Source organism: Castor canadensis, chromosome 5 (genome assembly GCF_047511655.1).
Source record: "Castor canadensis chromosome 5, mCasCan1.hap1v2, whole genome shotgun sequence".
NCBI lineage: Eukaryota > Metazoa > Chordata > Mammalia > Rodentia > Castoridae > Castor > Castor canadensis.
In genome coordinates this window covers 160,365,010-160,380,619 of record NC_133390.1, presented here as the reverse complement: position 1 = coordinate 160,380,619, position 15,610 = coordinate 160,365,010, and the positions used below count along the sequence as shown (strand labels likewise).

General features: G+C 50.6%; 1 protein-coding gene across 2 annotated transcripts in view; it reads left to right on the top strand.

Moving 5' to 3' along the window:
- Mtcl2 (microtubule crosslinking factor 2) overlaps nucleotides 1–14,562 on the top strand; it is a 68,071-nt gene extending 53,509 nt beyond the window's left edge. For both annotated transcript variants that reach the window (XM_074074715.1, XM_020175262.2), the window contains 4 exons: nucleotides 204–275; nucleotides 1,231–1,301; nucleotides 2,627–3,977; nucleotides 6,919–14,562. In XM_074074715.1, the coding sequence (XP_073930816.1) occupies nucleotides 204–275; nucleotides 1,231–1,301; nucleotides 2,627–3,977; nucleotides 6,919–7,071 (1,647 nt within the window). In that variant the 3' untranslated portion in view covers nucleotides 7,072–14,562. The remainder of the gene's footprint in view (nucleotides 1–203; nucleotides 276–1,230; nucleotides 1,302–2,626; nucleotides 3,978–6,918) is intronic.
- Nucleotides 14,563–15,610: the final 1,048 nt, after the last annotated feature.

Genomic DNA, 15,610 nt, shown 5'->3' with positions numbered 1-15,610 from the left:
CTAGGATGTCTGCAAATAGTTGCTTGTATTATCATTTTCCAAGTCCACCTTGTGGGTGGCTCAAAGCTGCTACCTGCTAAGAAGCCTGGTCCATGATGAGGGTCCTCCAGACTGCAGAGTGGAGCCTGCGAGAGGCCCTGCTCAGAGCTGTCCTCGCCCACCAGCTGTGTCCATCACTGATGCACTGTCTTTCCCTCACTCAGCTTCAGAAGGCTGCTGAGCCCTGGGTCCTGAAACACGCAGACCTGGAGAAGCAGGACAACAGCTGGAAAGAGGTGAGAATGTCACTGCCACCATGTTCTCTTGACTCCTGGGTAGGCTGAAAGTTCCCTACTGCGGGGACATGACAGGGTCCCACAGGCACACTCCTGCACCCTAGGCTTCTCTGGGGGCACTACCCCATGGCTCCTACCCATGGTTTGAGATTCGGGAAGGGGCTTCTGCTAGGGCCATCCTTTCATGCCAGGAAGAAACCCCAGGCCTCTCTTGGATATCAGGGCCTCTACAAAGCTGTGTGACTACGGATGAGTCACTCCCTTTCTTTGGGCGCCATTTGCCTCATTGGTGAACGAGAATCAACATTCTGCCCAGGCAGAGCCTTGGGTGTAAGTTTGCATGCACGGTTCACACTGTCTTTACAGCAACTTGCTGGATAACTGTGTCGTGCCCAGGCCCTTCACGCCCAGTGTTTCATCACCATGGCAGCCTGGGAAAGCGGTGTGTCATTCAGGAGACCAAGTTGCAAACAGCAAACACCAATCCTGGGGAACTGAGGCTGGAGGATTTTATTGGGTGCTCACAGGGCTGGTGATGCAGTTCTGATAGCTATGGACATCCTGGGGGCTGGGCCTCTAGAACCAAGGTGGGACAAGCCCAGAGCAGGAGCTGCATGGTCACTGCTGTCACCACAACTGAGCAGCTGGCCATGGGGTGCTTCGTTACTGCCACCACACGTGGAGTAAGTTCTAAATGGACTGTCTTTTCCTTGGAGTCACTGTAGCCGCTCCAGTTGGCCCAGCCTGTATCACTTTCCTATTGTGCTCGGGTGTTAGAAGCAGTGGGTCCAGAAACTGACCAGTGGGCGTTCTAGCTGTTGCTGACGTCATCCTGCTCTCCAATGGAGGAGACTCAGGATTGGGGGGCCGGGCTCCCCCACCACACTGCCCTGATGTCACTTTCCTTTGGTGCCCTGATGGCCAGAACTGACCCTTCCTGTCTCCTCTTCCACAGACGCGCAGCGAGAAGATCCACGACAAGGAGGCTGGGTCTGAAGCCGAACTTGGGGGAACTGGCTTAAAGAGGTGCCCCGCCCACAGCCCCGCCCATGACCCGGCCCCGCCCCTTTGCCTGTCTTGTCTCCCTGCCCCTCATCAGAGTTGGGAGAGCACCCAGATGTGGTTTCTGTGAGTCTCTCAGGAGCTGGAAAGCCTGGGGCAATAGGGATCCCACCCTTCAACTTAACGTTTCTTGATTTGACGCTGGACATGGAAACTTGGGCCCCCAGATTAGCCTCGTATCCTCACTGGCAAGGAAACTGGTAGCCTCTTTTGGTACTTTTTTCTCCTGTCTCTAGAGTCAGGATCGTCGTCATGGACACCCATTCCTGGAGTTATTGAGCAACACCCATTGAGCCCAGCCCTGTGCATGTCGCCTTCAGGAAACCTAGAAAAGGAGGGAGGGAAACCGAATCCCATGGGAGTAACCCAGAAGCAAGGGGGACTGCGGTGGGAGTCGACACTGAAGCTAAGGGGCCCTGTTCCAATTCCACCTGTGCCATTTCTAGAGCTATGACCTTGGGCTCCCCCCTCTCTAGCTGGATAATAGAAGCTGCCCTCTAGAGCTGTTGGAGTGACTGGCATGTGCAAACTCCCACCTACCTGCCTTAACTCCTTCAGACGATATGCACCCCGTCTGTGCTGGATTATTTATGTATTTATTTATTTATTGGCAGGGTCTCACTCTATAGCCCAGGCTGGCCTTGAACTGGCAGTTTTCCTGCCTCAGACTCCTGAGTGCTGGAATTACATACATGGACCACCATGCCTGGCTCTGTGCTAGATTTCATGACATTTAAGTTTGGGTTCCCCCAGAAACAAGCCCTGAGACAAGGACTTATGGGTCAATGGTTTATTTGGGAGAGGATTACAGGAAATATCTGAAAGTGAGACACAGAAGGCAAAGCAGATAGTCAAGGGAGTTACAATCAGGTGACTTTGTGGGCAACTGCAGCTCAGGCTTATTGAGGAATTCTGGGATGCAGGAGAAAATGTGCCACTCAGAGTCACCCTATCAGAGGGACAAGGAGGCTGGGGTGTTTGCCAAATCCTGCCATTGATTGTTGGAGGTTTTGTTTAGGAGCTACTCCCTGTGCTGTTTGTAGTCTCTGTCTAGAGGTCAAGTACAACCTCATAGCTGTCAGGTAGTGAACAGCAGGTGTTGGGAGCCTGCAGTTTAGTGTGTAGGTGGGAGTGTGGAGAGGGGGTGGGGAAGGCACCAAAATGTTATCTACTAGAAGTGAACAAGGCCGGCCTGGTCCAAGCAAATAGGCTCCAGAAGTAGACCAGAGTGTGTGCTTGGTGTATGCAGTCTTCCATGAATCTTTCTTTTCCTCCTCTGCTCTTCTCAGGACCAAGTCTGTTTCCTCCATGTCTGAGTTCGAAAGCTTGCTGGACTGTTCCCCTTACCTTGCTGGTGGAGATGCCCGGGGCAAGAAGCTGCCCAACAGCCCTGCCTTTACTTTCGTTGGTAGCGAGCCGGTGGAGCCAGAAAAAGACACCAAGGAAAAGCCTGGGCTCCTACCACGGGGCTGCAGCCGCCTGGGCTCCCTGGCCTGCCAGGACCCTGCAGGGAAGCAGATGCAACGCAGCTATACAGCTCCGGACAAGACAGGCATCCGCGTCTACTACAGCCCCCCAGTGGCCCGACGCCTGGGTGTCCCTGTGGTCCATGACAAGGAGGGCAAGGTCCTCATTGAACCTGGCTTTCTCTTCACCACAGCCAAACCCAAAGAGTCAACTGAGGCCGATGGGCTGGCTGACAGCGCCTATGGCCGGTGGCTCTGCAATTTCTCCCGGCAGCGCCTGGATGGAGGCTCTGGGGGCAGCCCATCTGCGGCTGGGCCTGCCTTTCCAGCGGCCCTGCATGACTTTGAGATGTCAGGCAACATGAGCGATGACATGAAGGAGATCACCAATTGTGTGCGACAGGCCATGCGCTCGGGCTCGCTGGAGAGGAAAGTGAAGAGTACATCCAGCCAGACGGTGGGCCTGGCCAGCGTGGGGACGCAGACCATCCGCACGGTCAGTGTGGGCCTGCAGACTGACCCACCACGCAGCAGCCTCCACGGCAAGAGCTGGTCACCCCGCAGCTCCTCGCTTGTGTCGGTGCGCAGCAAGCAGATCTCCTCCTCCCTGGACAAGGTCCACTCGCGCATCGAACGGCCCTGCTGCTCCCCGAAGTACGGCTCACCAAAGCTGCAGAGGCGATCCGTGTCTAAGCTGGATAACACCAAGGACCGCAGCCTGTGGAACCTGCACCAGGGCAAGCAGAATGGCTCAGCGTGGGCCCGTTCTACCACCACACGGGACAGCCCCGTGCTGAGGAACATCAACGATGGGCTGTCCAGCCTCTTCAGTGTGGTGGAGCATTCAGGGAGCACTGAGTCTGTCTGGAAACTGGGCATGTCTGAGGCCCGGGTCAAGCCCGAGCCTCCTAAGTACGGCCTCGTGCAGGAGTTCTTCCGTAATGTGTGTGGCCGGGCACCAAGCCCTACCTCGGTGGTGGGAGAGGAGAGCTCTAAGAAGCCAGAGCCCCTCTCACCTGCCAGCTACCATCAGCCAGAGGGCGTGATCAGGATCCTGAACAAGAAGGCAGCCAAGTCAGGCTGCAGCGAGGAGGCCAGACCCACCATCGCTCTCCAGGTGGGGAAGGATGGTGTCCTTCGGGATGGAGACGGAGCCTCTGTCCTTCCCAATGAGGTAGTGGGTGGACTTTGCCCTTTTCCTTGTGAGGGGGATTGGCTTAAAAAGATTCAGCTCTTTTCTTTCTTCCTTTTTTTTTCGTGGTATTAGGGTTTGAACTCAAGGCTTTGCACTTCCTAGGCAGGTGCTTTGCCACCTGAGCCATGCATGCCACCAGATCTTTTTTGCTTGAATTATTTTTCAGATAGGATCTCACGTTTTTGCCTGGGATGGCCTCAGCTGGGATTATAGGCACGAGCCACCATGCCTGGATTTAGGTTCAAACTCTTGGTGGTTAAACTTGAGGAATACAGCCATGTGTCTCCAAAGTTTTTAATGGAGGTCTGGTATGGGGCTGGAAGTCCCAGACCTGGAACAACATACACTTGGTGGTTAGATAGTATGAGTGCCATAGAACAGTGAGTGTGGCTTAATTGGCTGCTTTCTCAGAACACTGCATGATCACCAGCACCTGCTTCAGGGGAGGGGCATGCCTGCTGCTCTCTTGCCCTCGTTGGTAACAAGCTGAGCATCTCACTGGGCCGTGAGAGCCAGTCATATACATTCTGTATTTAGTAATATCGCCTTGGTACATTCAGGAGGCTTGACACCAGAAAAATTAGCAAAACTACAATCAGGGCTCCTCCCCCTCACTGCTAGAAAGCTGGAAATTAAACATAAACCAGCCTGCCACGTCCCCCACCCCAGCAAGGCTTCTCACCCATGTGCTCACATTGTTTCAGTGACTGTTTGCTGCAAACCCCACTCCTGGTAGCAATTCTGATGAGGTAGAAATTATTTGAATGTTATTAAAGAAATGCATGTAAGTTAGCATTGCAGAAGGGGAAAAAAGGTCTCAAGGTTGATGGAGCAGTTTATGGAACCCAAGAGCAGAGTCCAGGCTTTGGCAGATTCTCCCTGTCTCCTTTCTCTTGAGTTTTATTTTTTCTTGTGTCCTCGTCCTCCTTCTCAGTCTTTCTGTTGCATTTCCATAAAGCCCAGGTGGGCTGTTCCAGCTCTGGTTTTCTTCCTTTCTTCCTTCTCTCCCTCTCTTCCTCCCTCCCTCCCTTCGCTCCTTCCTTCCTTCCTCTCTTTCTTTCATTTGGTGGTACTGGGGTTGACCTCAGGGCCTCCTACTTGCTAGGCAGGTGCTCTACCACTTGAGCCTTTTTTTTTTTTTTTTTGTGGGGAAATTGAGGTTTGAACTCAGGGCTTTATACTTGCAAAGCAGGTGCTATACCACTTGAACCATACCTCTAGTCCCTTTTGCTCTGGTTATTTTTGGAGATGAGGTCTCATGAACTATTTGCCCGGGCTGGCTTCAAACCTTGATCCTCCTGATCTCAGCCTCCTTAAGTAGCTAGGATTACGGACATGAGCCACTGACCCCTGATGCTCCCAGCCCTTTTTGCATTGGTTGTTTTTGAGATAGGATCTCACTTTATGACTGGGCAGGCCTGGACCACAATCCTAGTCCTTGAGCTTCTCCGTGTAGCTGGAGTGACCGTGCCCCACCATTGCTTGAAATGAATCTCTCAAACATTTTCACCAAGATGACCTCAAATCATGATCCTCCTAATCTCTACCTCCTGAGAAGCTGGGATTAACAGGTTCTACTGTGCGTGGGCTCCAGCTCTGGTTCTATAACCTCTTCAGTTCAAGAACTTAAGAAACACTGACTCAAATCCCTGTCTTGATCCCATATTTTTGGGAGAGAGAAAGAAATTCTGATTGGTTCAGCTTAGGTGAATTGTACCCCCTTAGTCTAGTCAGCTGTGGCCAGGGGGAGTCCCTGTGGTCTGCTGTGGACTCAGCAAGGGCTGTAGGTTGGGGGCACAGGGAAGTGAGGAGGGCTGTGTGAGGGATGGACTGAGATTGACTCCAAAGGTCTGCTTCCCTATTACTTTATGTTTACATAGGCAGTTTCTCATTTCTATGGTTAATAGTGCTGTGGCGAGCAGCTTGATGCAAAAACATTTCTGTACATTTCAGATTATTTCATTAAGTTTGAGTTGACTATAATTTTTTTTTTGTGGGACTGGGGTTAATGGTTTAGTCCAGTCTAAAAACTGGCAGCCTGTGACACAGAAAGTACCCATGTTTCAATTTAAGTGTACAGGCAGGAAAAAATCCAGTATCCCACTCTAAAGGCATGAAGATTTCACTTTTTGTTCTACTTAACCCTTCATCTGATTGGATGAAGCCTTAGTCTACCAATTTAAATGTTAGTCTTATCCAAAACACCCTCACAGAAATTGCCCAGAATAATATTCAACCTGATGTCTGGGCTCCCTGTGGCTATAGACACATTGACACATAAATGAACCATCACCTCCATGAGACCAGCAGCACATCAGGAAACAACAGTACAAAGCTGAGAATCTAGTAATGGGGCTAGAGTGCTTGCTGGCAGGTGGGAGGCCATGGGTTCTATTCCCAACACTGTAGAAAAAAAAAAAAAAAACCCAGGCACTGATGGGCCTGTAATCCTAGCTACTCAGGAGGCAAAGGATCAGCAGAAATGCAGTTTGAAGCCAGCCGGGGCAAATAGTTCATGAGACCCTATCTCGAAAAAATCACAAAAAAGGGCTGATGGAGTGGCTCAAGGTGTAGGCCCTGAGTTCAAACCCCAGTACTGCAAAAAATGAAAAAGGAAGAGGCCATTTTGGTGAATGTATGTATTTGCATGATGCTGAGAATTTATCTTTGATGTGTGGGACTTTGGACAAGGTCCACTTTTTTTCTGTGTCTTCCAAACCACTGCAGAATGAACATCCATTACTACCCTAATGGGAGAAAAGTGATAAAAAGGAAAATTGGTCCTGAGAGGGGCTGTGGCCCATGGAAACTGGTGGTGGGTGGGTATGGCTGAGTCTCAGATCCTTACCTGGCTGGCCAGCCAGGTGGTGGCAGTCAATGCCTTGGGGCTCCTCTTGACTTCCTCCCTCCCTCCTTCTAGGACGCTGTTTGTGACTGCAGTGCTCAGTCTCTCGCCTCCTGCTTTGCCCGGCCATCCCGCTCTGCCATCCGCCATTCACCTTCCAAGTGCAGGCTGCACCCTTCCGAGTCTGGTTGGGGTGTGGAGGAGAGGGCAGTCCCCCCCAGCGAGTGACAGAGCAGCATGCTTTCCACATCAAGCAGCCCAGTCCCTGGAGATGCTGTGAAGAGTCATGCCTTCAGCCTTGCTGCGCCCTGGAGGGTCAGCAGCTATGCCACTGCCAGAAAAGAGCTTTCACACCAAGGTAAAGCAGGGTCTCCAGTGACCGGTGTCCTCTGACTTCTGGGGGATGGCAGTGAGCCGGAGAAAGACCAAGCCTGGGTGACCAAGAGTGGGCCTTAGAAACTTCCCTGGAGAGCTCCGTCAAGGGCTGATCCTTGGGTCCCGAAGGAGACCGTTCCCTGGCTCCACCCACACCCACTTCTTGGAAGAGCCCAAGAAGGGAGGCACTCCTGGCCATTCCTCGGGACAGGAGCCCACAGTGATGTCTCTGCCGACCACACACCCCTTCGCTGGGGAGGAGACACCATTGAGAAGAACAGGTCCAGCTTGGGGTTCCTGGCAGCGTTGTGCCGGGCATATCACCGTCGCCCTGTTCCCTCCACTACCTGCTCCTCCCAGCCCTGCTGCTTGGGTTGCTGGGACTCTTGGGGGTATGATAGGGCAGTAGCCAGGGCCAAGTAGGCTTGGAATCCTGGAGCCCTGGATCTCCCTGTCCTTTTCCTGATACAGCAAGAACTGGGAGGCAAGTGGAACATGCAGGGCTTAAGGTTGGGAAGCCATTAAGAACTGCCTTCCTTGCCAAGGTGAGTTGGGAAGCCCAACCTTCCCAGGAGGCTCCGTGAAGACAGAAGTGGGTAAGGTCCATCTCAAGACCTAGTCCCCAGATAAATGCCTCCATGCTATGCCTTGATCTCTGGAACCTCTCTCTTATACCCGGGAGGGGCCCTATATCTCCACTGTGTTCACATCCTGCAGCTGGTGGAGGGCAAAGACACTCCCACTGAGAGACTCCTAGGTAGTCAGTCAGGCCAGGGAGAACTCCAGGAGGCCAATGTCCCAGGACACAGCCCAGGACTAGGGCTAGAAACATATTTCTTGCCTAGATTGTTTATTTGAATTTTTTGTACTTTTAAGTATTTAAGGTGGTTTACTTTATTTTAATAATTTAATTTTCCCCAAAGCCCGTAAGGTAATTTATTGGAGGTTGAGACATGTATTCTTTCCACTAGGACAATGTGGGGCTCCTAACCCCACGGATAGGCATGTGGTCTCCTGTGTGAATGAGGCAGCTCAGTTCCAGCTCTGGATTCCTGGTTACTTTGAGAGGTTCCCTAACACCACCAACCTCAGACCACCACTTTTATTTAGCACCTGGTACTTTCCTGGCCCCTGGAGGTCAGTCTGTAAATGCTCCAGACAGGGTGGTGAGGTGGACTGACCTCACCACTCCCCAAATGTCCTCCCTTTCCCTTCTGATATCCCCCATCCTCTGACACCTTCTTTAGTGAGTCAAACATGGATGACTATAGCTCTTATCAAGAGCACAGAGACCCCTTCAAGCTCCCCCAAGTGAGAACTTGCAGGAAAACAGGATGGACTTCGAGAATGTTGTTTATTGCAGCTTTGCACATGGATCTGAGAGTGTCTACCAGCCTGCCAGCCTTTTCACCAGCCTGTCTCCTTAGCCTTATGGCCGTTCATGGCTCTGCTCTGACCCCAGCTCTACTGCCTACCCTTCCCATGCTCATGGGAGCCTCTGGGCCCATCCAGTGGACTGCAGCATGGTTCACTTCAGTACAGTGAGGACGGCCTCACTTGGTGCCAATGAACCCATTTTGGTTGAATACCCCACACACATATGCCAGATGTGCAGCCCTCCTGTCATTGGCTGGGGTCCTAGAGTCACGTCCCAGGATGGATGGGCAGAACTCCCCATCAGAAAGGCTGAGAGCCAACAACATTGCTGGTTTGCCCCCAGACTCAGGAGACACTCTGCATTCCCACCTGTCACTTCCCAGTCCATCTTTTCAGGGTCGTCTGGACCAGTTACTCAAAGCCCTTCATCCCCATTCCCTCTGGGCACCACATCAGTGTCCTGTCAGTCCTACCAGCTGCTGCCTCATGCCCTAGTGACTTGTATGGGCAGAGCCACAGGCCGAAGGAACTGTGGGCCTTCCCTGTGGGATGCCACTGCTCCTACCCAAGAGGTCATGGGCCCCTCAAAGGTTATCTCCAAGTGAGGGGATTCACACCAGGCCACAGCCAACAGAGGCCTTCTGCCACTTCCCAGAGCTGTAGAAGGCCAGGGAGGCTGTGTTCTCAGCCTTGGGGAGAAATCCTCATAAGACCCAACCCTTGGGGCCCACGGGCCACTCAGCCTTACCATCGTTAATTGAGATTTTCATGTGTCCTTGTTGTCTCAGCACCTGGCCTGTGGCCCCAGTGGGTGTCGGAGACCCCTGTTTCTACTTCTTGCATCCACTGTGCAAGGCTACTCATCACTGTTCCAACAGAAGCCTCTAGATGTGGGGCTTGATGGGGTTGAAAATGTTATGTGTAAATATTGGTTTGGTTTTTAGCATTACTTGGTAACTGGTTGTTTTCTTTTTTGGGGGTGGGAGGGTTGGTTTGTAAAAACTCTCTACTCTTTTGGAATGTAATTTCTAAGTTTGTTTCTTCAAATGCCTTTTATGTCTTGGTAACATTCCCAAAGCAGAAAACTGCCTGTCCTACAGTGGGGACTCCCTGGAGGACTTGGCTCCCAGGAAGAACACTGCCCTTGTCCCTTTCTTCCCCTTCCTACTTCCTTCCACTTGTTGCTCCCCTAGCCATCTTCCTCCTTTTCTCCTCCTCTCTTTCTTCAACCAAAGTCCCAAGGTACCCTGGTATTCCACACTGCCTGGCTTGGACCCATGGGGTTGGCATCAGTTGTTTTTGGGGGAAAGGGAGGCAGTTCCATGGTTGAACCTAAACTGGGTCACTTCACATTTCTTATGTCTGATCTCTTCCAAGAGCCAAATTTAACTCTTCTGGGGGCAATGGTGACTGGCTTTGGAAATGAAAATTAAACCACTTTGGTGCCACCAAGGCTTGAATATACAAGGCATCAGCATCCAGTTTCCTGGCCCCTGGCAGACTTCATCTCCATCCTTTCCCCACCAAAGGCTGACCTCTAAGAAGTCCTACTTCAAATGGGCTCCACCCTGTGGCCTCCCAGAGATGCCGTTCTACCAGCTGTCATCCAGGTGTCAGTGCTGGGTATCAAACCCTAGCATAGCCCTGTGCAGCCAACATCCAGCTAAGCTATGCCCTGATGCCCTTATGGCTCCACCATGCCACTTCTGTGTATTGTTTGTGGATTTGCTTCCAGCCTCTTTTCCTCCTGCCTCCCTTTCCTTACCCATACAGAATGCCCCCCCTTCCAACCTGTCAGCCCCAAGCTCCCACTACCTCCTCACTAATGATAATAGGCCCTTCCTGGGCACTTCACTAATTAGAGGTCACTCCCCTGCCCCATCTCCTTCAGATCTTTCAAGGACAGCTCTGGGAGGCAGCCTTGGCAGGACAGGGTTGGTGCATCCATTCTGCAGGTGAGGAAACTGAGGCACAGGTTTTATCTCAGAGCCCCCAACTGGATGGTCATCAAGTTTGGATGAGCACTTGGATCTTGGGTCCCCCAACTCTACTTTGTTCTGCTTCCTGTGCAAACCCACTGTCCCCTTGGGGCACTGGCTAGGTACAGGACAATCAGAATATGCCATTACCAACCCAGATGGGAAACAAGCCACTCAAACCGCTGGACCGGTGTGTTCCACAAGGTAGGTCAGGGACCTCCTGCATCAGACTTCCCTGAGGGTCTGGTCAAAATGCAGATCCCTGAGTCCAGCCACAGCCTTCTGGACTGAGACTCTGCATCTTTAACCAACTCCCTGGGGCATCCTAAGCACCCTTGATCACAGCATTTATGTTTCCAGCCCTGACCATTAGGCAAGAGTTCTTTTAAACAATAACCCCAGTGCTGTATTTAAAAATAAAAAAAAATTTAAAAAAAGCTCTGAGCACTGTGCTGGGATCTAGGAAACCTGGCCCTCAACCAAGCTCTGTTTGGGTTTAGTTACTCTGAGGGTTTACAAAAAGCATCAGAGGCAATTTACAATCTTAGTCATATGTATTTAATAAGATAACAAAAAGAGAAAGTCAAAAAGAAAGGTGACTTATTTCCCAAATCTATGTGAGGTAATTCAATAATAATGCAATTAAATTTCACTCTCGAGTTTCCTAGTAGTCATGGTAAAAGGACAAACACACCAGGATTTTATAACTTTCATCATTCAATACAGGGAAGTAAGTGTGTCTGCCATGGGAAACAATCTCTTCTGCTACTAACTTAGAGCATGGCTCCTTTCTCCAAAGGCCATGGAGCCTGTTTTAACAGGTTGACCTTAGATGCAAGAATGTTTTTCAATTGACTGTTTACAAAAATAAATTAATAAATAAACTGTCACCAGCTTGAATGAACTTGGCCAAATTATGTGACTAATCTATGCCTCAGTTTCCTCAGCCAAAAAGTGGGAATGATGTCCGACCTTGCGTAGCTCTAGTGAGGATGCTTGTAGTCTACTTGGAAAAGTGGGAGGTTCTGTGCACACGGAGGTGATCTGAACACATTCAGTGTCCCCATTCAGCCCCTCAGTGCCTTGGCTCAGGATGACACCCATCTGACTCCCTTATTAGTCTTAAAAAATAGAAAGTGGGCTAGTGGAGTGGCTCAAGCAGTATGAGCACCTGCTCAGCAAGCATGAAGCTCTGAGTTCAAACCCCATGTTGCCAAAAAAAAAAAAAAGTTCTGAAAAAATAGAAAGTGGGCCATCAGATAGTCTAGAACAACCTTGTCCCTTTTTTAATTGTGGCAAAATATAACATGAAATTTTCTATTGCAACCATTTTAAATAGCTTTTTTTTTTTTTTTGTCAGTGCTGGGCGTCAAACCTTAGCCTAGCCCTGTGCATGCTAGGCAAGTATTGTACCACTGAGGTACATCCCTAGTCCTCAAATGGGGAGCAGCTCATCCAAGGTCTCACAGCAAACCAGAGGCAGAGCCAACAGCAGATCCTAGGACTCCTAGCTCCCTGCAGGTCTGCAGTCCAGTGACAGAAGACCAGATCCTGCCTTTCTGTGGTCTTGACTGAGCCCCTGCTTCTCTGGGCTCAGTCTGCTTTCTTACACATTCTTTCTTTTATCATCTTCTTCCAAAGCTTCCCCTCCCCCTACCTCCTCTTCTCCTTAGCTGGTTCCTACCAGCAGATGGAGTGGCCCTGGCCCATGGCCAGATTTTACTGTGGCACCAGCCTTTAGCCCTGCTACAACTCCCTCCCTAGCACTGCTCTTTCCTATGGATTTTCCTATAATCTCAGCTCTCCTTCATGTCCTGCAAATCACATTCTCATCCCATTAGGGAATTGCGTGTGTCTGTTGTCCCAACTCTAAGGTTTTCTTTCTCTCAGATCTGGTAATATCCTGGCTTCTGTGTTTATTTATTGGGGGTTTCTCACACTCAAGGGGTGCCTTTTCCCAGATGCATCAGGCAAAATCAGCCCTACCAAGCCCTTCTCATTGGCTCATCCCACCACAGCAATCCCCGAGTCCAGAAAGATATCCCTCAATCCCACTCTTGAGCCATGCTGTCTTCTCTCTCCACAGCTTTCTAGCAGCAGTCCCAGCACCTTCTACTGGGTGGGTTTGTCTAGACATGGACTTGGCTTTTGGCTTTGGGCCTCATGTGCCCTGGTATAAAGCAAGTACAGCCTGCCTTAGGTCCTTTCCCCCCCCTCTCTAGTCTTCTGTCCACCTATCCCTTTTGTGTTCCCCTGGGCCTCACCACCTCCAGAACATCTACTCCTGGCAGAACCTATAGCTCACCCACCCAACCCAATGCCATTTGAAGTTTGCAGAGCCAAGATCCAAAAGGCACTGAGAATGTGATGCTGAGCTGGAGCTCCTGCTTGGGGCTCCTCCACCTCCTGTCCTGCCCACTCCTCCCTCAGCCTCCTGGAACCATATTCTTCCCCCTTCTGCATCCCTCAGTCCTGCTCCTATCTTTCCTGCCCTTCACCAGCAATCTGGGAACCCCAAGGAAAGGAGTGTTGGTTTCCTCTGAACATCCTGAAAGGGCTAAAGCAGTCAGGGCCTGGCTACCTCCATTCTGAAGCCACTCCAACCTATTCCCATTAAGAGGGACCTCAGCCAGCAACTGAAAACCTGACAAGTCTGAACCAATCTATTAACTTCTCTGACCCCATTTTTGTGGTCCTTTGATGAGCACCAGGATGAACCTTCAGGCTTCCAGCACCTTGCATGTTTTGGGGTCCTGCAGCCCATCCTTTCTCCACTAGGCCCTGGTGTTCTGATTCTTCTCTCAGCTCTGCCACTGATCTCTGTGCCTTAGTTACTTCTTCGCACAGGGTGCTCAGCCACCATAAGACCATTCTCAGAAACATTCCAGATCCTTTGGTGCCTGGCAGTCTGGGCCCTACCTAGAGGCATCAGGTTACCCAGGTGCATGAGGGCACTATTCCAAATTAGGGGTTCTCAAACTGTGTTCCATCAATAGGAGGACTTGACAGAAGTACAGATTATGGGCCCCACCCAAGAAGACACATTGGATTAGAAGTGCAAGATGGGGTTTGAAAAAGCCTCCAGGTTGTTCTGATTTACACAAGTTTGCCATTACACAACTAATGACCCAGGCTAGTGGCCAGTGCAGCCTGGAGAGTGACTGGGGCTGGCTCAGCCAACAGCACCCATGTCATCTAGACTCCTGAGATTGGACACTCCTCCCCTCCAAACTGAACCTACTCTGTGGTGTCTCCTCTTCCTGGAAGCTGCAGGGCCTGGAAAAGACATGCGTTCCTTTCCCGGCCCCTGGCTCCCTTCCAGCCCTGCTCACCTCTCCCACTTGTCTGGGTTTTACAAAAGGCTGTGGAGGTGGTGGCACAGGGAAGAGTGGGAGTCCTGTGAGACAGGAGGCAAAGGACCCTTTTATCTCCTGGGACTCATCATAGCCAAATGGCTTCTCCCTACATGGAAAGAAACCTAATTCCACAAGAAAAGAATCCAAGCCCCTAGCCCTTCCTCCTCTCCCTTGTCCTCCCAACACTAGGGAGACTTTGTAGACAGTGCCAAAAATAGCTCCAACTCCAGAACCTGGTGAAGAGAGCCAGAAGCTGTCCTTCCTCATCATCCTGGCCCCCTCCTCAACCCTGCCAATACTGTGAAGCCCCTTTCCCAGCTCAGCTTGTTTTCCTGGTGGAGGTCCTTCAGTCCTGCAGTCATGGGCCCTGAGGGACCTCTTAGGAGGGAAGGGACCAAGAGCATCCTTGGGCCAACTGTTTGCCTCTCCCTTCCACTGTTCTTTCCTCACTTCTGTCTTCAAAAGTCTCCTTCCTAGGATGCAGTGTGCGCAAGGAGGACTGCAGTCCAATCCACCAGCTCTCCCAGCCCTGTGTCTTAAATTCAGACATGAGAATAACTGTACAGTGTAAACTTACAAAGTGTTTTTAATGGTTATAGATTGGAAATAAAGTATGTCATATGAACAGCTGCCATCGACTTGGCCTCTTCTCTGATTTCTCTAATGGGATGTGTGGGACCCCAGGAGATATGATTCCTGATTCCACCTCACCTGCAAGTGCCTGGGAACAGGGGGAAAGCGATGGTCAGCTGGCTGGTTTGGTGGAGTGACTTGGGAGAGACCACCAGGTGTTCTGGCTGCTACTTCTGGCAACTCAGTCTCCCACAAAGTGTATCCTGGCCACTAAGAAACAAATGCAGAGCATTCAGGAGAAGAAAAATAGAGCTGGGTGTGGCAGTACACACCTGTAATTTCAGCAATCAAGAGGCTGAGACAGGAGGATCACAAGTTCAAGGTCAGCCTGGGCTCCATAGTGAAATTCTGTCTCAAAAAGCAGAGTGAAGGGAAGGTGAAGAAAAATAGAATTACATTTTTCTACAAAAGAATCTATTATGGAAAAAAAGACTTTAGAAATTGCAGTAATTATCCCCAAACATTTATTATAGCCCATAGATGTCGTGGATCAGGAATTCAGGAACTGAGTAGTTCTGATTCAGGGTCTCAGGTTGCAGTCAGATGTCAATTAGGCTGAAGTTGTCTTCACATTTTGTTTTTTCGGTACTGGGAAATCAAATCCAGGGCCTCACATATGCTAGGCAAATCCTCTACCACTGAGCTATACTCCCAGCTTGTGCTGCTGTTGTGGGATGTTGCTAGCTGAGATACAGGACACTGAGGCAGTTTAGCAGGAAGCAACATTTTATTGTGCCGGCATGGACCCAGCGGACTTGTGTTCAAAGGCTGAGCCCCGAGAACAAAGGTGTCTCACCTTATATACCCTTGCAGGCATGTTACAGAGGCAATAAAATTTAAAAAACAAGGTTTAACCCATATATGGTTCCATGCAGTTCTATAGATTACTTTACCATAGTGCTAAGTGCCCTTCTACCCCTAGTGCTATGTGACCTTCTTTGCCTTTGAATTCTTTAGGTTTTATCTCTCTGCTATGCCCTCCCTTCCCCACTGCTACCTTATCGGAACTCGGGCCTAGTTCGTTTTCTGATCCTCCTCCCTACTACA